This window comes from Lineus longissimus, chromosome 3, assembly GCF_910592395.1.
Source record: "Lineus longissimus chromosome 3, tnLinLong1.2, whole genome shotgun sequence".
NCBI classification, from domain to species: Eukaryota; Metazoa; Nemertea; class Pilidiophora; order Heteronemertea; family Lineidae; genus Lineus; species Lineus longissimus.
Genome location: NC_088310.1, coordinates 11,132,162 through 11,157,154, shown reverse-complemented (window position 1 = coordinate 11,157,154; position 24,993 = coordinate 11,132,162). Strand labels below are relative to the sequence as shown.

Below are 24,993 nucleotides of genomic sequence, written 5' to 3'. Positions count from 1 at the left end.
CCCGGTATGCGTGTGACGAATTCAGACCAGAGATGCCGCTTATTTGCAAATTAGACCATGTCAAGACTGAACCGAGTCGTTATATCGTGGTACTTCTGTAACCCCACTTTGCGAACAAAAGAAGACCGTTGATCACTTCGACATCGATTTTTAGAGTAGCCTCATGCTTTGTTCTAAACCAAATTATATACAATGCAAAATCGACTGCGAGGCCGAAGCTTCATTTATCTGCTAATACCAAGTCATTCTTCTCTTCCTACAGAACGACGTGGCGTTTAAGATGATTGTGTTTTTTTTCGTTGAACATTGGTGGCTTTTATAGCAAGAACCGTTTGGCTTGCTCATGTCGATCCATGCCTGACTAATGATTACGAATTACGTTCCATATTTAATTAGCCTCGGGAAGTTTTTAAGACGCTATAACAAAAAACCATTCCACACAACTAACGATAAATATTGTTTTACTGCGAACGTGACTTGGGGTTGGTCATAAACGTCAATATGTTTCACAATCCTAAAAATGTAAGGACTTTCTTATCAAAAGGACTATCCGATCTCACCCACACACGCATCCAGACTGTCTAGCATTGTTAGTATTGTAAAAAGCATTGAGTGTAGGTGATCGCTCACTTATCTAGGATATTTTGGATCACCCCGTCCTCTTTCAGCTTTAACAGTGCTGTGTTGAAATCATCCGCGAGGCTCCAGCCTTTCACCATGGGGAACCCGACGCTTGTAACATCAATAATATCCTCCGATTGCGCGATACTGCATGTTGCATCCTGGCCTGAAAACGATGCATATAATCAGCATTAGAAATTATGAAAATTATTTCGACATGGCTCGCTACAGGGAAACGCGGCAAGTGGGTCTGCCAACGTTATGCAAATACCGGATTAACAGAGGCTTGAACAATTTTAGTTGAAATGAAATTTGCTTCATCCCGCACGATATCTATACATTACACATTTGATAAAATGTTAAAGCCAGTTAAGCATACACCTTGCAACTGTATTATATCATCCATGCCAATGTTCACCCCGGATAATCAAAATCCTGAACTCCGGGAATTACGTGCCAAATCCAGGTTCCAATTCATCTCGTATTCCTGAGTTCCGAGTCTCACGATTGGTTATCTAGAAAAAAACTGTGCTTCCTTCCTTCAATGACGCGATAAAGTTCTAATTCAACTTGTGCATTCGGATCTTGGGATCTTGGGGAACACGATATAGCTGAAGTTGCATATTAAAGGTTGCATCTGATAGGCTACAATAAGGGAAAAAGCTTTTGTTTTTCTTGCTTGCTTATTGATGAATATACCGAGGGACTCGGAACTCAAGAATACGAGATGACTCGGAATCTGGACTGGGCACGAATTGCCCGGAGTTCAGGATTTTGATTCTCCGGGATGATGTATGTGTGAGCTATATTGTGTACGAATTATGATATGTTCTCACTTCAGATTGTTACTTGATGTGTGAAAGATGTACGTGTACACCAGGCGGAACATTTAATTAACATAAATCCATAAAATTGCAGATGTCATGAACGATTCAGAATTCAGAAGTATCAAGGTAGCAGGAAGGGGTGGGCGTTTGTGGTTTCTGAGTGTGAGGGGGTGTAGCGGTGTCTGTTGACTGTAGGCATGATGCCAGTCTCTCTTAAAGCACAGTCAACAGACATGTGGTTTCAGTGTTATGTCTTTCATTGTAGCAATGCGAAAATGTAAGTAATTTTGGTTAGGTCCGTTCTTTGATGACCAAGTAGCTTCTAGAGTGACTCAACCACTCTCTTCATTACAGCGGCCGTCTCAGCGCCACCACGCGGGGCCTAATCGTATCAGGCTGAGTAGCTTCGCGCGATATGCACCATTCTGAGAAAACTCAATGAGGAAGTATGCTCATTAGCATAATCTATTCTTAGCTCCAGCTGGAGTTAATATTGCGCAGTGTTTCTTCGGCCCAGATACATTGTGGTGGAAAACGTCTAGTACAAAGAACGCCTGGCTTGCGCCAGGCAACACGAAATCAACTCCACCTCTCGCATGATGTTGTTAGAAGCGTCAACTGGTCAAATACTGGCTTTTCGTCGGGATATTTGGTGTGGGGATTATGTAGCCATATCTCAATTCTGAAGAGTGCGGATCAGTCAAGTGTATGTGGAAACTTTAAATCACTTGAGTGAACGTGAAACTTGTCATTCTATTTTTTAAAATCTGACAAATTGTAATTCCGTACCTTTATTGTAGTTCACTGTAAGACTTTCACCAAGGAATAAAGTATTATCTCTCTCTCTAACCAACTTAAGTCCCTCTCTTGTATTCGATAGATAACGAAGCCTCTTGTAAATTCTTTTATATTCGTGCACGTCGGAATCTCTGAAGAAGCTTTTTATACTTGAGTCTCTTAACGCCCACAGCGTATGTCTGTTTGTGTACGCAAGTGACTTGATTGTGCTCAAGTCAGGATTACTGTAGGCCTGAAGGAAGAGCAAAATGACAAAAGGTGAATCCTTTTTAGCCCGAAAGTGTAATATCACAATATGTAATCGAAATCATGATTAAAAACAATTCAAAGTTGGCAAAAATACTCTATCAAGAAAAAAAACCCAATCGAGAATAGAATCCAGATTTAGTCAGGTGACTGGTACTCAAAAAGGGGTACTTCGACTATTTGTAAACAAAAATAGTGTTGTTGTCAATCAGAAAAAAGACTCAACTTTCGAAAAAGTTAAGAAGCATTTGCAGTTTACACCAAGTGCACGGCAAACCTACATGGTTGTATTTGTAAAGATTTTATCAAAGGCGTCCGGTTCACTATTCTTTTCTTATTCCTTATTCCTTTGCCCAATTATCCTTTGAGTGCCAAAACCGTCGTTCGACGTTTTGAACTATTTCTTGAAAAAAACCAAAGATGGACACACTATGCACACTCCTTCGACTAGTCACGATCTATGCACCCGCTGGTGACGTTATCACGTGTGCAGAATGAACACTGGTAGTATGGGCTTGGCGCTGACTGCCGAAATTGCCAACACGCGGCGCTGCTAAACAAAGCGCGCAATACCCTCATGGCCAGGGGAATGTTTCACCATCTACCACTCAGTAAAAAGGTAGCATTGATGTTGGAAATGAAAGAGTGAATAAAGAGATACAAAATAAGGTATAATACATAGGTCTTGTTGCTTTATTTCTCGACATGGTTTATTACAAAACTCTGAAAAACCCTTGCAAAACTAGCACAGAGCGGTTTATAGGCTTATGCAAGGCTGGCACTGAAATGGTTAATGTCTCGCCTATTTTTGGCAGTCGAGATTAATTGTCGTATTACTTTGGTTTGGCATAATGTTGTTCCTGTTCAGAACAAGATTATTGATTTTTACGTGCTTTACGCCATTTATTCTAATCAATTTTTTAAATTTTTTGTACGTTTACTCCAGCGAATTATTGTAGGAACTGTGTTGTGTCTCCCAGGTAATTTTTGATGTCATGCCAACTCGGTCATGACATCCTCTATTTCACTTATTTCACTTATTTTCGATCTCAAGTCGGATTTAAAATTCTACTGAATAAAATTTGATTCGAGCTTGAATGGTTCTGTGAAATATGAACGGCATAATTATGTTGATCGTCACTAAACATACGAATATAAATTCGGAGCTTGCCCCGCCATGGATCAAGTAATCGGTTATTTTGGGCGCTTTAATTGTACTTTACGTAGGTGTCGATAAAATAAGCTAAGAATGTTTTTTTAAACATGTAAAATCAGTGACAAGTTGCATGCAGAATCATGCAAGTTACCTTACCTTAGATGTTAAAAAGCTTGCTAGATTAGCTGTGTAGCTTGCCACAACAATAAGAGTGAAGAACCACAGGAACACAGTGAAGACTCTTGTCGGAATCTGGTATGGTGCAAACTTAGTGCCTGTCTGGTTGATGGTACAATAGGCAAACCACGCACTTTCACTCATGGAGTACCTGTCTCTCTTTCTGAGGTTATTCTGCATCGGGTTCCATTGATCAAATCCATACACGACTAGAGTTGATACAATGATAACTCCAAATATTGCCAACCTAACAAGGAGACGAAAATGAAAATGTGTACAACTACATAGCTTAGTTAAAACTCAAATGAGGTTCCACGGTGACGTCACATCATTTTTTCAAAATGGCGAGTCCAATGTAAACAAAGACGCGTGTTTCACTCGACGTTGTTATCGATATAAAATCACATGAACTATGAATAAATAAACAATCACGAACTAACACCCCAAAGTGTAATCCACTAGTAGATGATTGAATTTAATACATTTTCGCAACAGTAATGTTAAATTCATAGTCTGTGATTAGTTTTCCGACTTTTATCACGGGTATGATTCGCAGCTTATCCAAATGTTGACATGGAGTGACCTTCACATTATGCGGTCGTTCTTATTGATAGAAGCAGAAAAGGGAATTTCCCAACCCTTTCCCCCAATAATACGAGCTACTGAGACAGAAACCGCCATAGATACCCTTAGATCCCCTCGTTTTCTTAACTTTAGAGCCTATGAAGATGACCAATATTTTGCCTACATAGGGATGGGTTGTGTACATGGTGTAGTGTAAGTTGCATTAGGCGATCCCATTTACGGCCGCTTGGGAAATTGCAGAACTGCACGTCAATATCAATTTTTACAAAACTGATACCGACTCATAATGTCCTTCTATAACTTTTTAGTGAATCTAATTGCTTAAGGCTTACAGACATGAAACAATAAACAACCAACAACGTAGATTTTAGCTATGTCTTGGCGGCTTTAATTTTGGAATTCTGGAGCGATTATGGAGAAATATATTTTATTGTTTTGGCATTTTGAGGGAATTTCCTTGAAATAGGGCTCCATTTCATAAATCAGTAGTGAGGAAAATTTACCAAAATCAACAGAAAAAGTATGAAAAACATTGTGCAATACATATCCTGAATTTGTTATTCTATTTTGAGTTCACTCAGTTGGCTTTGCTCTCTTTTATCTCACAAAATGTATGAAACATGACATTGGCTCTAAAATCAGGTAGCCTTCAATGCTTATGCATGTACTGGTATGACGTACCATTGATAGTCTCTACATGTAAGTACTGCACACCCAAGGTCATATGCATTGAACAGTATACAGGCCATGAAAAGGGATTAGTAATAAGTTTATTCTATTTTAGTCATGTTAGTCCAGAATCCATTCAGGTTGGGGAACCCCAGGGGGCCTGCGAGAGGGAGCAATCTGCAGAGAGGCCTGATAGGGATTCGCATAACTGGAGAGTTGTCATGCGTAGGGAGACAGAACTGTGCTCTGTTGGTCAGAAAGCTACCTTGATTAAGAATGAAATTTAATGAAATTGCATGACTTGGTCTGTCATCTGCAGAGGCACCCACATGCCAGGGCATTGGCAAGGAGATGCTCACGTTGCTGGACATCAGCTTCCTAGTAGTTTACATAAAACCCTTTGCCCAAGACCTTCATCAAAGATTATTCTTAATTGAGTACATGTATTGTCAGTTAGGCTTGCATTTTCTTAATCGGGATTTCCATGCGCCTATTAGGGTATCGAGAGTGAGTAGCTGAAATGCCCAACATATATAGGCCTATCCTAAAAACAGGTATCAATACGTTGTGCAAAAATCATGAAATAGCATACAATCCATTCATTGGAGGGGTTTAGGAGTAACATGTTTAAAAGTTCAAGGATATCGTCAGGAAATCCAACATAAGCCTCATCTATGTCAATAAACCTGCCGTCTGACTTCACTTCAAAACCTTACCAAGGCTGTTACACAGTAACTAAACTAAACAGTTAGTTTGCTATATCTCTGGACTGGGTGCTTAAATTTCGATCAAACTTGATTTGATGCGGAGCTTTAAGTCCAATCTTTGAGGATTTGTGCATGTCATGCAATCATAAAAGCAGGAGTCATGGCCTTTAAACAAGGCTACACGTGTTCAAACGTTCACTTAAATTGTCCGCCTCAAATGACTCGACTGTACTAGCCCAGGTTCTTTTCTTCGCAGTTTTGTCAAAATTGAACGAGCCACAACAACCCAGTCCGGATCCAGCATTCCGCAAGAGAAACCATCAAACGTGTTTTAAGTCATGCGCATTTTCGTGAATCGGACAAATTCTATTTAATTTGCTAATTATTTTAGGGACCAATATTCGGTCACTCAGTTTTATTGGTAAAATATTGAACTGAACCCCAAGGATAGCGATTCGACAGCTATATGTGTGGTGCAAAAAAATTAGTTTAAGAGACTTACCAAACGTACAAATGAAGAGGTTTCATGAATCGAACATAACTCTGAATAGCTTCCTTCCGGTAGAGAAATGATATACCACTGCTAACAAACCCGTGCGTAAACTGGACCACTTCCATCCTCGCCGGAGTCTTACTGAAGAAGCCTACTGCTATCTGGAATTCAGACGTCTTCCTCACGTCCTATATATGAAAATGTACAGACATACAATTATTATTTTCATTTGATAGATTGCAAGAAACTACGAATTAGTTTCATTGACGGAATTTTGATCGTAGCCTACCATAACAATGAAATTGCGGGATCGAACGTTCATTGCTAGTCAAAGTCACTGTGTTTAATTCATTTTTATTCGGTCAGTGTTGTACATGCATGTAGCGTTTGGGCATGGTACCAAAGCTAACTTCAATTGAGCTGAAGAGGGAAGCTTGGTAAATCACACTTATCGAAATCGGTTTGTTAACGGATGAAAATACATTAACAAATCGTCTTCTCCATTGCATTGTTTTATCCAGTGGCGAATTGTTCTTTCTTTGTAAACCATTTGATCTTTTCAAAATTATGTTTTCGTTCCGACTATAGTCCATTCGTAAATAATATGTGCGCATCGTTTTGGGCTCCAAATAAATGAAAAATATCCAGAAACAAACTATGGCCTATCCAGGCGACCCTTGAATGACCATTGGACTTCGCTGAACCTTTTTAAAAATATTTTTCTGCACTAAGAATGCTGAACCCCTCGAATTCTTTTTAATTTTGAGGCAACAGTCTATTAAATGGATTGGGATTTATTATTTCTGGGATTGGGCATATGTCTACCAACACCAATACCGGTACTGCCCCTATCAAATGATCTGCGACCCACGGTCAAAGTGGAACAAAAGTTCATCACCACGGCTCTTACAGTCCATAAGGTCGACTCCCGGTACAAAATAAGATAAAACTCCATGACAATGGTCGTAATCACTAAGAATTTCTAGGCCCGGTGCACATTGATAGATAGCGCTAATTACCCCAGCAGTAAAATAGGCCTAGATAGTGACCCGGGTCGCTACGTAGCGCCCCGGGACAGATTGTTTGGAGATAGGTTTGTCCCGGGGCGCTACGTAGCGGCCCGGGACAGATTGTTTGGAGATAGCATTGTCCCGGGGCGCTACGTAGCGGCCCGGGAAGGGTTGGATGGAGTTGGCGTTATACCGGGCCGCTCCGTGATAGGTTGTCGGGAGATTGCGTTGTACCGGGGCGCTACGTAGCGGCCCGGGTAGGGTTGGATGAAGTTTGCATTATACCGGGCTGGTCCGTGATATGTTGTTAGGAGGTTGCGTTATACCGGGTCACCCGGGTAGGGTTGAGTGGAGATTGTGGTATACCCGGGACGGTTTGTTCGACAATGATGCTACCTGTGGTTGGAATAATTTTATTAATGATCACCTTGGTTTCTTTTGATGATTAGTTAGCCTAAGACCGCAGTGGGGTCTCTAAAATGCGCTACCGGTTTCACGACAAATCATCCGAATTCCGTAAATATGATATCAAATCGCATGCAGACACAAGCTAGACTTCAGACATACATAATTCTGTAGCCTGGATAAAAGATACAATGTACATGTGCATGATGTACATATATATTGGCCTGGCAAAGTCATGAAGTATAGGCCTTTGCTTCAGAGATGTTATGGACATATTAGGTCATTGTCATCTGTTCTTTCCTCCGTCTGGATTCTCTCTTGGGATGAGGCACTGCTCTTGATAGGTCTACTACATGCCATCTCAACCAGGATAGGTTTTACCAGGCCTACCCCCTCAGAGGAGACTATCTATGCAACTGCAATGACGAACAGGGACATCTTCTAGAAGGATTCTCCTTTGGGTTGGGGCACTCCGCCCTTGATAGGCCTACTGCATGCCATGTCATCCACGGTGTGGGTTCTACCAGGCCTGCCCCCATAGAGGAGACTATCTATGCAACTGCAATGACGAACATGGACATCTTCTAGAAGGATTCTCCTTTGGCCTGCCCCCTCAGAGGAGACTATCCCTGTAACTGTAATATCGACCAGGGACATCTTCTACAGGGATTCTCCTTTGGGTTGGGGCACTCCGCCCTGGATAGGCCTACGTCTGTTACGGATCAACTCTGAAACAGTTTCGTTTCAGAGATGTTATGGACATATTTATTAGGTCCTTGTCATCTGTTCTTTCTTCCGTCCGTTTCATATTTTCTTATTGATTTTGAAACCTTTTGTCCTTATATGTTAATGTTTTTGGAACAAAGAGATTGATACCCTGTTCACGGATGTGTAACAGCGCACTACTCCATGACTTGTGTAGGCCTACTACTGTACGTGCATGCGTGTGTGCACATACAGTCTGTTGATGTACACAAACGATGTGTATGCCCTATTCCTAATTGACTCCTTCCCACGCTCGTCACCAAGGCAACCCCAATTAGACATAAGGAAGTCCAGGCTTCATTCGTAGATGTTCGTATCAAAATTGCCGAGCACTACCGAAGTTGGATGGGATATAGCAATGCAGCAGGCGGGTGGGAGAGGGGGGGGACTCTTATAAATAGGCTAGGCCTAGAGATATGTTGTGTCGTGACATGTCCTCGGCGACTGTTGTCTCATCTTTAGGCCTACTCTCGGAATAAGACCCCAGCTGGGTGAAACACTAGGCCTACACCCCCTGCCTTATGAAGTATATAGGCCTAAAGGTTGTGACAATCCTCACTGTTAAAGGTCTCATCTCTCCGAACTATGGGTTGTGACTTGTCTCCAGCGACTATCCTGATATGCTAGGCTACTAGAGGACACCAAATTTGGTCCTGCCTAATATTATTAACATCATTATCCGCATCATCATCATCATCATCTTCCGGTAGGCCTAAATGGTAGGGCGCAGTTTGCGCGTTATTAACCATGAAGTAGTTGCTCATTACGCAGACGGTGCACAGACGTTTATAAAATCTTGGTCGGTGCGATTAAAACGATAAAATCTGGTGGTTAAAATAGTTGTGGTCTACGCGGAGCTGGAGGCTAGGGGTCTTGGCAGATGTTGTCGCTTCTGGGAGGGTGTTCCAGCTTCTGATCGTTCTGTGGAAGAAGGATGATGCCTCTTGCTGGGTGGTATCTGTCCAGGCCTCGGGTCCTCGGGTCGCCCATGGTGATGGAGTCTCAGGCGACGAAGTCCACGAGGCTGTGCCGGATATTGTAAAGCACTGTAGTGATGCCTTCCTTCTCCTCTCTTTGAGTGTATCCCACTGTAGGGTTTGGAGTTGGCGGGTGACAGATCCTGGTCTTCGGTCTCTGTATTCATTGGTGACAAAAAAAATCGCGCTGCTCTTCGTTGAATTCGCTCCAGTAGGTCGGTTGTGACTGCCCTTTTTACGACTATCTGCATCTTAGTAAGGACACCTTGGTCTTGCCTATGTAGGACACTGTCAGCAGCACAGCAGCAGTATGTTGTTCTTTGCGATCTGTCTCATCTTGGTAGGCCTAGCCCCCCCCCCCCTCCCCACAGGACTTGTCCTTGTAAGGCCATCTCGATCTACCTGGGACAAAGTTATGCCCAGGAGATATGCGTGTTTCGTCTCTCTCTGAAACATACACCCCATCCTGTTTCTGTGGGGACTATTGAGACGCTGCTTTATTCGAGCAGTCTAGACAGCCTAATGCGTACACTTTATACCTGAAAACAAGGGGCCTTTGATAATGGCCCCCTTTCCTCAAAATGAATGTTATTTCAGTATTAAGTACAGGCGACTTGCAACCGGCTTAAACCCGCAGACAGAGTATATTATTATACATCTAGGCCTAAGCCTAGGCCTTTTTAGCCAGCAATTGATCGAGGATGAGAAGATGAATAATGTCTTCTGTGTCCGAGGGTTATAGCCGGTGCTAGGCATGTCACTGCACATAGGCATATTACAGGTAAAACCAGGTATTATACCAGTAAGCTTACTAGTCTAGGCTACTGTGTCCGCGGGTTTTAGCCGTTTGCGGTTCGCCTGTAAAAATACCTTTTTTATACCTGTAATAGGCCTATGTGTGGTGCTATTCTAGCACCGGCTAAAACTTGCGGACACAGTAGGCGTATACAATTATTTATTTTGTACAGGCGACCTGCAACCGGTAACCCGCGGTCATAGTAGTTGGCCTATCTCGATGTAGCCCCACTTTGCTTTGCTCGAATAATTATATAATTCGGGGACAAGCACTTCAGTTTAAAAATAAACTTTTTCATGCCGGTGAGAAGTTTAAAATGTCCTAGGTTAAAATGTCCGGGAACAAAGGATTCAATTATGCGCTTCAATCTCTGAGCTATTGACGGTCAGGGTCTCTATAGAACCATATTGCAGAATACAATAGGGCCGGACACTTTTTCCAGGGGGGACACTTTTTACTTTTACACCGGATCCACAGGGCTAAATCAGAGTCATTCTAAACAACTGTTTAGAATGACTCTGGCTAAATGAATCAGATACAGTACCGGGATTATTATCAATTTGGTTTATTATTTTGTTTATTATTTTGTATCTCACAGAGATATTAAACACCAAGTGTTTTCTTATAGTAAAGCATAGTACAATTCAATTTATTTCATCTTGTTAATGCCCATGGGGCTGTTACAGATATATCATGAAGCATAGGCCTATGAGGAGAGACGAAATATATGTTCAGTAGGGGCCTATGTTGGCCTATACCCTATAGCTAGGTAGGCCTATAGTACAGGACGCCAACACACGACCCCCAATAAGCAACCCAGTTCCTCACCCCGACCGCTTAATAAACGCGTGGGGATTACATAAAAGGCCTGAATTCACCCATGTGTATGCCACGCGATTGTGTTGTAGTAATTAAGATTGGATATAGGCCTAATTATTGTGTTTGTTGGAACCAGCTTGCCTTGAACCAGAGGCTTTCTATACAAGTATAGAAAGTATAGTATATTTGTATAGAAAGACTCTGCTTGAACCAAGCAGCGTGTATCATTATAGGCTCTTTTGGGCTACCATCTTGGACAGGTTTAGGCATGCACTGTAGTGTATAAAAGATGACTTTAATGGAGTTTTTCTGTAGAAATACTGATGATTGTTTGCACCTCTTTTATGCTTCTGCCCAGATACAAAATCTTCTGAAAATAGCATTTTAGTATTCTGCTTATAACATAACTTTGTATGACTGTGATTAGATTAAGTTTTCACCAAATGAAAGACAAATAAATGACATTTAAGGCCCTACTTGTTATTCGTTGTGAAGATGATTCGTCATTCAAAAATGTCATGCTCATACATAATGTGGTATGAAAGATTGGTGTCCTATTGTACCAAAATGAAACAGATAGTCGCAAAGGACATGTCAACCCTTGATAAAAGGCAGGGCAATGTGTCGTGTTCTATATACTAAGATGAGACCACAGACTCGCAAAGGACATATAATATCATAGACAGAACCAAGGTGTCCTGTTGCACCACGATGACACAGTAGTCGCAAAGCTAGGGCATGTCACAACCTTTAATATCATAGCCAGAACCAATGTGTCCTGTGGGAGGGGGTAGGCCTACCAAGATGAGACAGATAGTCGCAAAGGGCAGCCACAACCTATAATATCCATAGACAGGACCAATGTGTCATGCTGTACCAAGATAAGACAGATAGTCGCAAAGGGCAGCCACAACCTATAATATCCATAGACAGGACCAATGTGTCATGCTGTACCAAGATGAGACAGATAGTCGCAAAGGGCAGCCACAACCTATAATATCATAGACAGAACCAATGTGTCATGCTGTACCAAGATGAGACAGATAGTCGCAAAGGGCAGCCACAACCTATAATATCAAAGACAGAACCAATTTGTCCTGTGGGGGGGGGGGGGGCTAGGCCTACCAAGATGAGACAGATAGTCGCAAAGGACAGTCACAACCTATAATATCATACACAGAACCAATTTGTCCTGTGGGGGGGGGGGGCTAGGCCTACCAAGATGAGACAGATAGTCGCAAAGGACAGTCACAACCTATAATATCCATAGACAGGACCAATGTGTCCTGTGGGGGGGGGGGCTAGGCGTACCAAGATGAGACAGATAGTCGCAAAGGGCAGCCACAACCTATAATATCATAGACAGAACCAATCTGTCCTGTGGGGGGGGGGGGGGGCTAGGCGTACCAAGATGAGACAGATAGTCGCAAAGGACAGTCACAACCTATAATATCATAGACAGAACCAATGTGTCCTGTGGGGGGGGGGGGGGGGCTAGGCGTTCCAAGATGAGACAGATAGTCGCAAAGGACAGTCACAACCTATAATATCCATAGACAGGACCAATGTGTCCTGTGGAAAGGGGGGGCTAGACCTACCAAGATGAGACAGATAGTCGCAAAGGGCATGTCACAACCTATGATATCATAGACAGAACCAATGTGTCCTGTGGGGAGGGGGGGGGGGCTAGGCCTACCAAGATGAGACAGATCGCAAAGAACAACATACTGCTGCTGTGCTGCTGACAGTGTCCTTCATAGGCAAGACCAAGGTGTCCTTAATAAGATGCAGATAGTCGTAAAAAGGGCAGTCACAACCGACCTACTGGAGCGAATTCAACGAAGAGCAGCGCGATTTTTTTTGTCACCAATGAATACAGAGACCGAAGACCAGGATCTGTTACCTGCCAACTCCAAACCCTACAGTGGGATACACTCAAAGAGAGGAGAAGGAAGGCATCACTACAGTGCTTTACAATATCCGTCACAGCCTCGTGGACTTCGTCGCCCCAGACTCCATCACCATGGGCGACCCGAGGACCCGAGGCCTGGACAGATACCACCCAGCAAGAGGCATCATCCTTCTTCCACAGAACGATCAGAAGCTGGAACACTCTCCCAGAAGCGACAACATCTGCCAAGACCCCTAGCCTCCAGCTCCGCGTAGACCACAACTATTTTAACCACCAGATTTTATCGTTTTAATCGCACCGACCAAGATTTTATAAACGTCTGTGCACCGTCTGCGTAATGAGCAACTACTTCATGGTTAATAACGCGCAAACTGCGCCCTACCATTTAGGCCTACCGGAAGATGATGATGATGCGGATAATGATGTTGATAATATTAGGCAGGACCAAATTTGGTGTCCTCTAGTAGCCTAGCATATCAGGATAGTCGCTGGAGACACGTCACAACCCATAGTTCGGAGAGATGAGACCTTTAACAGTGAGGATTGTCACAACATTTAGGCCTATATACTTCATAAGGCAGGGGGTGTAGGCCTCGTGTTTCACCCAGCTGGGGTCTTATTCCAAGAGTAGGCCTAAAGATGAGACAACAGTCGCCGAGGACATGTCACGACACAACCTATCTCTAGGCCTAGCCTATTTATAAGAGTCCCCCCCCCCCTCTCCCACCCGCCTGCTGCATTGCTATATCCCATCCAACTTCGGTAGTGCTCGGCAATTTTGATAAGAACATCTACGAATGAAGCCTGGACTTCCTTATGTCTAATTGGGGTTGCCTTGGTGACGAGCGCGGGAAGGAGTCAATTAGGAATAGGGCATACACAGCGTGTGTGTACATCAACAGACTCTATGTGCACACACGCATGCACGTACAGTAGTAGGCCTACACAAGTCATGGAGTAGTGCGCTGTTACACATCCGTGAACAGGGTATCAATCTCTTTGTTCCAAAAACATTAACATATAAGGACGAAAGGTTTCAAAATCAATAAGAAAATATGAAACGAACGGAAGAATGAACAGATGACAAGGACCTAATAAATATGTCCATAACATCTCTGAAACGAGGCCTATTACTTCATGACTTTGCCAGGCCAATATATTTGTACTACATGCACATGTGCACTCATGGTCAAAAGTTTATGGACACCAGATTTTGCACATTTTCTCAAAAACGGCTAATCCTTTTTTACCCAAATTTTCACCAATGGTGGAGAATCTTCTTGGCTATCGAATGATATCATAGTTGATATCAGGACCAATTGCATAACAAAGTTATTACATACTTTTGAGAGGCATCTATTTTTCACTTTTTGGTTGATGGATTTTTTAAATCGAAGTATAAATCTTGCATCATACAGATAACAATGCTAAGACTTTCTGTGAAGAAAGTATTTGAAAATATCATTTACTTTTCATGATATATTAAAATACCAAAATTTTTATTTATCCATATTCTGAAAATTTTGAGATTTTTCTGATTTTTCGATATATCCTAGTAGTACCCATGTCCCCTGAATGAATGGTGATTCTTTTCTGATTTTCAACTAAAAGAACATCTTGAAATTATAATATGAACATTTTCATACTACCAAATATCCACCTTTTCTCAGCAATATTAGTTGCTAGCTGTGCTAAATTGGTGCCATTCATTATTTGGGTATGACTTCTCAATGATACAGTTGCAAAAAACCCAAAAATATCAAATTATCAAAATATCAAAATATCAAAATTTTGATATTTCGATATATCTCAAAACCGAAATGAGATTTATCCAATTTTTTTCACAGAAAGTCTTAGCAATGTGCAAGCTATAATGTAGGGTAAATTTGGTTTTGAAAAATTGATTAACAAAAAGGTAAAAAAAGATGCCTCTCAAAATTATGTAATAACTTTTTTATGCAATTGGTCCTGATATCAACTATCACGTCATTCGATAGCCAAGAAGATTCTCCACCATTGATGAAAATTTCGGTTCAATAGGATCAGCCGTTTTTGAGAAAATGTGCAAAAACTGGTGTCCATAAATTTTTGAACATGATTGTACATTGTATCTTTTATCCAGGCTTCAGAATTATGTTTGTCTGAAGTCTAGCTTGTGTCTGCATGCGATTTGATATCATATTTACGAAATTCGGTTGATTTGTCGTGAAACCGGTAGCGCATTTTAGAGAACCCACTGCGGTCATAGGCTTTCATACTTTCAGAGATGCAGTTTCAAAGTTGAGTTGGTGTCTTTCAGAGTTGAAACTGTTTCAGAGTTGATCCGTAACAGACGTAGGCCTATCAAGGGCGGAGTGCCCCAACCCAAAGGAGAATCCTTGTAGAAGATGTCCCTGGTCGATATTACAGTTACAGGGATAGTCTCCTCTGAGGGGGCAGGCCAAAGGAGAATCCTTCTAGAAGATGTTCATGTTCGTCATTGCAGTTGCATAGATAGTCTCCTCTATGGGGGAAGGCCTGGTAGAACCCACACCGTGGATGACATGGCATGCAGTAGGCCTATCAAGGGCGGAGTGCCCCAACCCAAAGGAGAATCCTTCTAGAAGATGTCCCTGTTCGTCATTGCAGTTGCATAGATAGTCTCCTCTGAGGGGGTAGGCCTGGTAAAACCTATCCTGGTTGAGATGGCATGTAGTAGACCTATCAAGAGCAGTGCCTCATCCCAAGAGAGAATCCAGACGGAGGAAAGAACAGATGACAATGACCTAATATGTCCATAACATCTCTGAAGCAAGGCCTATACTTCATGACTTTGCCAGGCCAATATATATGTACATCATGCACATGTACATTGTATCTTTTATCCAGGCTACAGAATTATGTATGTCTGAAGTCTAGCTTTGTGTCTGCATGCGATTTGATATCATATTTACGGAATTCGGATGATTTGTCGTGAAACCGGTAGCGCATTTTAGAGACCCCACTGCGGTCTTAGGCTAACTAATCATCAAAAGAAACCAAGGTGATCATTAATAAAATTATTCCAACCACAGGTAGCATCGTTGTCGAACAAACCGTCCCGGGTATACCACAATCTCCACTCAACCCTACCCGGGTGACCCGGTATAGCGCAACCTCCTAACAACATATCACGGACCAGCCCGGTATAATGCAAACTTCATCCAACCCTACCCGGGCCGCTACGTAGCGCCCCGGTACAACGCAATCTCCCGACAACCTATCACGGAGCTGCCCGGTATAACGCCAACTCCATCCAACCCTTCCCGGGCCGCTACGTAGCGCCCCGGGACAATGCTATCTCCAAACAATCTGTCCCGGGCCGCTACGTAGCGCCCCGGGACAAACCTATCTCCAAACAATCTGTCCCGGGGCGCTACGTAGCGACCCGGGTCACTATCTAGGCCTATTTTACTGCTGGGGTAATTAGCGCTATCTATCAATGTGCACCGGGCCTAGAAATTCTTAGTGATTACGACCATTGTCATGGAGTTTTATCTTATTTTGTACCGGGAGTCGACCTTATGGACTGTAAGAGCCGTTGTGATGAACTTTTGTTCCACTTTGACCGTGGGTCGCAGATCATTTGATAGGGGCAGTACCGGTATTGGTGTTGGTAGACATATGCCCAATCCCAGAAATAATAAATCCCAATCCATTTAATAGACTGTTAGGCATGGATCTAAAGAGAATAAACTTCAAAGAAATCCAACCGTAGTCCGCCTCTAGAACTCCAAACGATGTAAACATAACATTTACGACTGGACTATATGACAGCTGATGAAAAGAAAGTTTCATCTGAAGGAATCTGAAATTTGGAAACAAGTTGGGCTTTTTCAATCTTCATGACAAAGTCGTCTTTCTAGGTGATTGAATCTTGATGACTTATGCGATATGAATGACCTTTTGTTTGGCAAAGATTTGGGTATGATGTTATTTGAGGGATAGCCACTTGGATGATTAAGAAATACCGAGAGTCTCAAACGGACATTTTCGACGCGTCGTACAAGTTTTGTGGTAGTGTGACACGTACACTAGCCAGCTGGCTAAAATTTACACAATATGTTTAGCTAGATGTGCACGGATATTAGATATGTCAACTTGTGCGTCTCTTTGATATACATGTAAAACTTAGAGAAACCTTTTTTCAAATAACGTATGAACCATATATTCCATAAACTCGCCATAATCAATAGATGTACAGTCCTACCAGAAAATAAATTCCCACCGTTTTTAAACATACTAATACATTTTTGAAATACACAGAAATAAAATAAGATATTTGAATGCGGTTTTCAGGAGAGTATGGTATATTTAGTTAGTCATATATCTGTTGTATTTGGATGCAACTAATTCAATCCCTTCATCATGTAACAAGCATTTCAAAAAAGGTCCAAAAATCACTTTTTTTATTCATGTGCCTTTTCAAATAGTCACATGAGCCCATGAACCGCGCTTTATGATCATTATTTTTTGGCACTTGCAATACCATAAAATGTGTTCGATAGTCATGGCAAATGCACATTTTTGCTCAAGGAGGATACCGCGGTGACGTCACATCACGTGATCCCGACCCATATTAGTGATCGCTATGGCCAATCAGATTCAGTCTACTGACAGCACCAGCACTGAACACATCTCCACGTCTCACTGTCTGGTGCGCTCCTGTACACAAAAACACCGATAGACATGAAATATTGCAATACCTAGTATGGATTCTTCCTGTGTAAAATAAAATTTACAGAGCAGATTAACTTCCACGAATAAAAAAGACATTTGGCGTGGCCAAAGTGCGGAAATAATGTCTCCGCTAAAATACACTACGAAATACACTAGGCAATGCACTACGCAATATACAGTAGAGATGCAGTTGAGTTTGTTATTGTTTTGACTTAGAAGCCCGCCCATATCATAATATATTCATGTATTCATGAAGTATGAACTCATTTCTGTCCCATACAACTCTAAGAACAGTCAATTTCTCCTTAAATCATCACCGAAACCGCGATATCCGCAGGAAGATTTCGTTCTAGTGTCCGAAAATGCATGATCTTACAGGGGCGCTAACTCGACAAATAGAGGGGATCTATGGGGATCTATGCGAGTTTTAGGTATTACAGGTCTCGAACTTGTAAAATCTGTAAACATGCCTCCAAATCCCATTATGATAATGAAGAGATTGCCCCATATCTGGGAGACTGTTTTGAAACCATCGCTAATTTTGGAAGATCGGTGCCCGGCTATTTGGTTTAAAAAACCCTATTTTTCCCCATCAAAACAGCACTTTTCATTATTCAAATGATAGCTTATTGTCTGAAGACTTATTTCATAGCAGAAAAGTACTAATAACTCTGATTTGATGCGAAAAATCTAACTTTTTTGATGACTTGATTTTCCCTTGGCCGTGGATCGAGTTTGTTTACAATATAACAGCGCCATCTTGGAAAAGCCGTGACGTCACCGCGGTATCCTCCTTGATTTTTGCTTAGGATTTTTATGTTATTTTTTTAATCTCTTCCATCACTTTTTTTACAAAGACCCCCAATCTTTAATGTATGAGCTCGAAGAGGAGACTAGATATATATGTACCATTCTCTTCTGAAAACCGCATTCAATTATCTTTTTCTATCTCTGTGATATTCTAAAAAATATGTGGATATTTTCTTTCTGGTAGGACTGTACACGTGCAATTTGTTTGAGGGAACCATATTTATATCGGCTTTGGTGAATTTATATGAATATCATGTAAACACGATAGTGAGTAAAGGCAGCATCGCATGTAAACTAGACTCCCGATCAGAACCCGACTGCCTCGCCGCCAAGCCTGCTTCAGATTTGTTTTCCCAACGATGGTTCATCAAGCTTGTTTCTTCTTATTTTCCTAAGAGAAATTTGAGTCCCACCAAGAAACCACGGGCTATAATTACCGGCGCAATTAATTTTCCAATAGCTCCGTTCCAGGTCCTGTTGGTCTCCATGCCGTAACTCTCCTCCTCTGTTATGTCGTATTCCAACTTCTTGCCAATATTGATCATTGCAAGTCTAATCTGATCGAGAATGTCAATTCCCGCACCTTCAAACGTGAAGTTTCCATTCAGCCCTGTGCGCCTGACGATAAATGGTGGATACTGAAATTCCCAATAATGTAAAAGAAAATTAATAGTCTATGAGTAGCATAGAAAGTCAATCTTGTACCGCTTTGTGGCGGGGCTGGCGGTGGTGTATTGGCATGGATTGAAATGGATGCTGCTGTTTATTAGTAAGAATTCGTTCCTGGAAATGACACAAATGAATGGTGAGACGTATGAGATCCTAAGCTCACCACGTTCAATCAGACTTGACTTACCAATGAAAGTTGGTTTCTTTGTTGATGGCTATGCCAAACTTAGGATGCTAGAATTTTACTATGACATGGATATGAGCAAACACAGCACTAGCGATAGTACTAGCAGCAGAAAGTGTGCATCTGTAATCAAGCAACTACCAAGAGGGATAAGACCAAAGATATATGGCAGCAAAAATGCTACAACCAGCACAAGAACATTTAACAGTTAACTGAACTGAAGAGACTCTGATGAAAACCCTGGTAGATGCGACAACACAACACAAGACCAAAATCATCCTGCCTGTTCACACAGTGGTTTTGGTCTCAAACACACCCCTAGGAGACAGCCTAGAGAAGAGCAATAAAGCGGTGATTAAAAATATCTCCCAGCCTAGTGCCGTAAGCAAGTCGCCGATTATCATAATAGTTCTTCATGTACATAAACCAAAACAAAGGGAATACATATATGTAAAATAACATCGTATTATTTGTCCATGTTATCCGAGTTCAGACAGGTTGTTATAGGGCCCCGACTGATGTAATAGAATGCTGGTACTAGATTACACAGGATCCATGTGCTAAGATCAGACGGACAAAACTGATATACATGTAAATTACGGAACATCGAATGATCCTAATTGCTATAAAGACAGATCAACATTGTAGGAATCCTCTAATTGCTTCGTACTATGATCAAGAGAACTGGGCGGCACTATAATTGCAATGTACTAGATGAGACAGATCAAAAGTTTTTAAAGTATGACGATCCTAATTGGTATGTACCGGTCCTAAGATCATGAGTACTTGACTATAATACTATGAACTAAATGAGAAAGATCAAAATTATTAAAGTCGGAAGACCCTAATTGAAATGACCTAAGATCATGAGTAATAGACGACACTATAATTGCTATGTACTATAAACGAGACAGATGAAAAGTATTAAAACAATAAAAGTATTAAAAGTATGAAGACCCTAATTGATATGAACTAAGTTCAGGAGTACCGTACGACATTATAATTGCTGTGGTGTAGTGGCTTGGACTCTCGACCAGCGGTCAAGAGGTCCCGGGTTTGATCCTCACTGTCGGCGTGAGACTGTTGGCTGGTCTCTCTGTCCTACTTGCCTCTCTGCACCCAGGTGTATAAATGGGTACCGGTCAGAAATGCCCAGATTATAGCGCTGGTTGAGCAGCTCATCTGTGGTCTACTGAAAGGTTTCAGGACAGACCGGGGTTAAACTGAAAGTCGGATGATAACCTATAATTATCGTAGTTGATATCAGACTATAAACCTTTAACTTTAACTTTTTCACTAGATGTGATAGATCAAAATTATACATTAAATTATTTTAAAAAGTATTAAAGGTTATTAAAAGTAGTAAGACCCTTATTGATATGAACTAAGATAAGGAGTTCTGGGCGACACTATAATTACTATGCACTAGATGAGACAGATGAAAAATATTGAAGAAGGAAGGCTCTAATTGGTATGAACTAAGGTCAGGAGTACTGGACGACACTAGTATCCATTTGTTTAAGCACTAGTTCGACAAATCCCGCCAAAGATAAATTAAAGCTAGAAAGAAATATTCAAGTACATGTAGGTCATCAAATGAGAATGATGACCTCATGACAAGTAAAAAAAATTCCAACCAATCACACTCTGAGGAGACAGTCTAACGGAGAACAAATCTGACCAATAAGAACCATTCTTTTTGTCTAAAAAAAACCGAGCTAGCGAGGGCCTAACCATTCACTTCGCCCCAACACTAGAAGCAAGCAAACTATTCACTTAGCCAGACGCTTGAAGCAAGCATTAGCAATGACACAAGCAACAATTGAAGCCATGAACTATTTGGGGAAGAACTTGTCCGGCTCATGCAAGCGAGGTGTCAAGTGAATTAACAACACCACCAACAATCCTGAACCTAAAAAGCAGCCCAGGACACCACCGCAGGCGAAGTACCGATCCACATCCCGATGCATGATGCAGAGTATGGTTAATACAACGATATGACCATCCTGATAATCACCATCCACAAGAAGAGCAAGTTCAGGCTGTATGCTCACCTCATTAAAGCAATACAATCTGATTGCTACAGTACCACAGTCATCAAAGACCAAAAGTCGTTCCAGCAGACCCTACCAGGGAAGGTCAACGCTGCTCTTATGAAATACCAAGAGTCGGGGTTGTACACTGAGCTACAAGCCCCTGCCAGATGGTGGGAAGTGGCACCTGAGGCTGAAGATTGCCGAGTTCACATTCCTGCTTGAAAACCTCGATGACCTGTTGCTCAAAGTTCCAGACGACGCCGAATACAAGATACAGGTTTATAATGAGGCCACTGGTGTCTATGCTGAGCTGACATCGAAAGAGATTCGCTGTCTGAAGACAGCAAAATGCGATGGATGCCGAACACAGCATCCAAGTCAGGACCACCACGAAAGTTGTCGGGAGGTGGACACAGCAGAAGTTGTTGAAAGCCAATACCTCAATGATGCCATTGCTGCTGGCACTTTCGACGAATTCGACGATGCTCTACAGAATGTCATGCCCAATCTTTAATGTATGAGCTGAGTTGGCCCCGACTGACTGCATTGCTGATCATGAGGTGTGTTATCAAAGGTCATCAGCTGTCTGAAAAAAACAATCACCTGCAGCGAGCTAAAACTAATCTTCAAAATGAAGAATTTAGAAGGGATTTTCTAGTAATGCCAACTATTGGCATGACTTGTCGCCATATTGTTTATATTTCGTTGCCATGCCAATACACCACCGCCAGCACCGTCACAAAGGGGTACAAGATTGACTTTCTATACTATTGCTATGATTCTACAGATCGTTGTTGCCTTCAGGGCAAACGTGGTCTGAAACTCACTTTCTATCATGGTTTATCAACTGTGTTTTTTTAATAATTTGATGCATCCAATGCTTAAATAATCACATGCCATTGCCTGTTATTATATGTATCTCCATATCAAACTGTTATATATAGAAATCCATCCCTGCATTCTAATGAGCAATTTCACCATAAAAGAATACTGTACCATCAACGCGTGACATGGATATTTAAATACACGGCACTTTAGTGTGAACGTTCATATTTGTGGTATGGTATATCATTGGGTAGGTGATAAAGCCTGGAAACAGAGAAACCTTGGAACCAGTGATAAACCTTGGAATAGTCAGTACTAAACCGTGGAATCACTGTGCAAGTACCGCGTGAAATCGGGTGCGTTCCTTCACGATTTATACCCTTCCAACTACCAATCTCGTCCCAGCTGACTTTATTGATAGCAATTTGCCAGTAGTTCCAGAAACCACCTTTTTGTGGAGGATGACGTCATCATGGAATGCATTTGAAATGCGTTGTTGTCGTTAAGAAATAAACATTTATTCATGACGGGTCGCAATTGCAAATATCTAATGATTTCTTTTCAATGAATTGAAAGCAAAAGAAAGGTTTTGTGATTGTTTTGTATTCCATATACTAAAATAAAACGTTTTTATTAGAATAATCATTTTGTATATATAATGCTCTGATTAAGCTTGGTAGATAGGACAAACATGCACACGGGAATCATTAAAAAATGTATCCGCTTAGAACTGGTGACATCACGAAAATATCTCTACATCCCTCGATGTGTACATGAAAATGTACGAAATCGCTCACCGTGAAGGAATTTGTTCACATTTTTCATCTCCAAACCCGGCTAAAACCTTCGGTAATAAATCTTCGTATACGTTTCTTGTCATGTTTAAGATGATGTACGGATAAGTGCCAGCCGGTACTGCATGATGTAGTCAATCTTCTCTGTATCACCCTGTTTGATTACACCGCTCCGTAGTTCAAATAGGCACCGTATGGTGGCGTAGTAAGCGGAGCGCTGATTGGTCCATATTATGGGTGTGTGGTGTGCGTGTCGTCACGTGCATGCCCATATTTGGGAAATCAGTTCTGTACACTGGAGGCGAGGTACGACTGGGTTGTTCTAAAATATACAGGGTTGAATCGGATATGCGACTGATTTCTAAACTACCGTCTAATTCCGATCTGACTATGCAAATATAAGCTCCAAATATTGATTCATAACCACCTTACCATAATTTAATGTTTTTGTGCATTTTTAGGACTGTTTCCAAGGTTTATCACTGGTTCCAAGGTTTCACTGTTTCCAAGCTTTATCACCTACCATATCATTGGCATCCATACTTGTATAATCATGTATGGGTTAGCATCTCTACTCGACTGTATATGTATGGAAATCCATACCACAATGCTAGATATGGAAATACATCCATCTCTAGACTGCTAAATGCAATTTGACGCGATTTCATCATGCCGAATGCTTCGCAATGGTATATATAGTGTAAGTCTACCGATAGGCCATAAAGCAAATTTCAACTGTTGCGTTTTTTTTTTCTTGATATGTTCGCACTCACCACAACGACTAAAATCCTAACTTTATTAGTCTTTTTCTTCTCACATACAAGAACTGCTTGATTCGAAGCGCACTCCGACGAATTATATGAATATTCATCAGGTATGCACGTACTGTATGCGTCTGTCACCTAAAAAGGTAGGATGGCAAGTGATAGAATTCTTAGAAGGGCAATTACATTTTAAAAAGTTAATGTACTTGCTCTAGTTTCACCGAACTAAGATCGGTTGATAAACTATCATGAACGAGAAACAGACCAAGCCGGAACTTGACTTCATGGCAATCCGATAACTTCGCCAACCCATTGTCTACCCAAAATTTAACATGTTGAATTGCACCAAACGACCAAGCTTAGATTAATTATTGGTATTAAGAACTGGCCTTAGATCGGTGAATCTAGAGAATATCATCCATCACAAAACGAGTGAACTATAGCCGAATCAGAGGCCATTGGTAATAGAGATCGTTACATGAAAGCGAAGTTGGTCACTAAATATGGAATAATACTTTTGATGTCTTCGGTGCAATTGCGTGTATTACCAATTCTGGTGAATGCGCACACGTCATGTACCCTCGTCATAATTATACCAGTACAATTTGATAATACAAAAGACGTAGAATGAAATAAAATAATGGTGATTTTGCTTAATGAAGTTCACGTTGTTTACGTCTACCATTCGCAACATCAGTCTAGTACGCCTAAAGAACTTATGCCACTTTTGTCACTGTTTTTGCTCGTCGAGAAAGGTTGACGCCTGTAGCATTGCCAGGCATGCCCTCTAAAAACTCTCTGTCGACATTATTCTTATTACGTAGTATACACGACTAGACAGAAATAACAAACACAACCCTACTATGGGGTTTGTTGATCTCGAGTTCTTTGTGATTTTGGTCTCGAGCTTGGTGAACAGTAATGTGAATTGGTCACGAAGGCCGTTTATGTCATTGAATCCGACTGGCTGGTATATGAACTCTTCAGATGATTCACATTTTGCTACCGATGCAGTTAATGTGACCTGAAAGATAAAGTGAGCGGCTATTACAGGTTTGGGTACACTAAAATGGTATTAGTGTTAGCAGATGTACATAGTGAAATTACAGTGAAACATGTTAGCATTAATACCCCCCCCCCCCAATTTTTAGCAGTGAAGTCTTTATCAGATGACCAACTCTCTAACGACTGCACAAATATCTCTCGCAAAATTAACATTTGTTTCTGAAATATTATCACATGTCTGTCTT

At 41.4% G+C, this 24,993-nt stretch overlaps 1 protein-coding gene across 1 annotated transcript in view; it reads right to left on the bottom strand.

Annotated features, from left to right (window-relative positions):
• LOC135484761 (glutamate receptor ionotropic, kainate 2-like) overlaps positions 1-24,993 on the bottom strand; it is a 33,955-nt gene that overhangs the window by 2,550 nt on the left and 6,412 nt on the right. The window contains exons 6-12 of the mRNA XM_064766438.1: positions 24,606-24,767; positions 23,753-23,881; positions 18,909-19,109; positions 6,289-6,467; positions 3,805-4,072; positions 2,238-2,478; positions 631-787 (exon numbers count right to left, since the gene is read on the bottom strand). Coding sequence (XP_064622508.1) covers positions 631-787; positions 2,238-2,478; positions 3,805-4,072; positions 6,289-6,467; positions 18,909-19,109; positions 23,753-23,881; positions 24,606-24,767 — 1,337 coding nt within the window. The remainder of the gene's footprint in view (positions 1-630; positions 788-2,237; positions 2,479-3,804; positions 4,073-6,288; positions 6,468-18,908; positions 19,110-23,752; positions 23,882-24,605; positions 24,768-24,993) is intronic.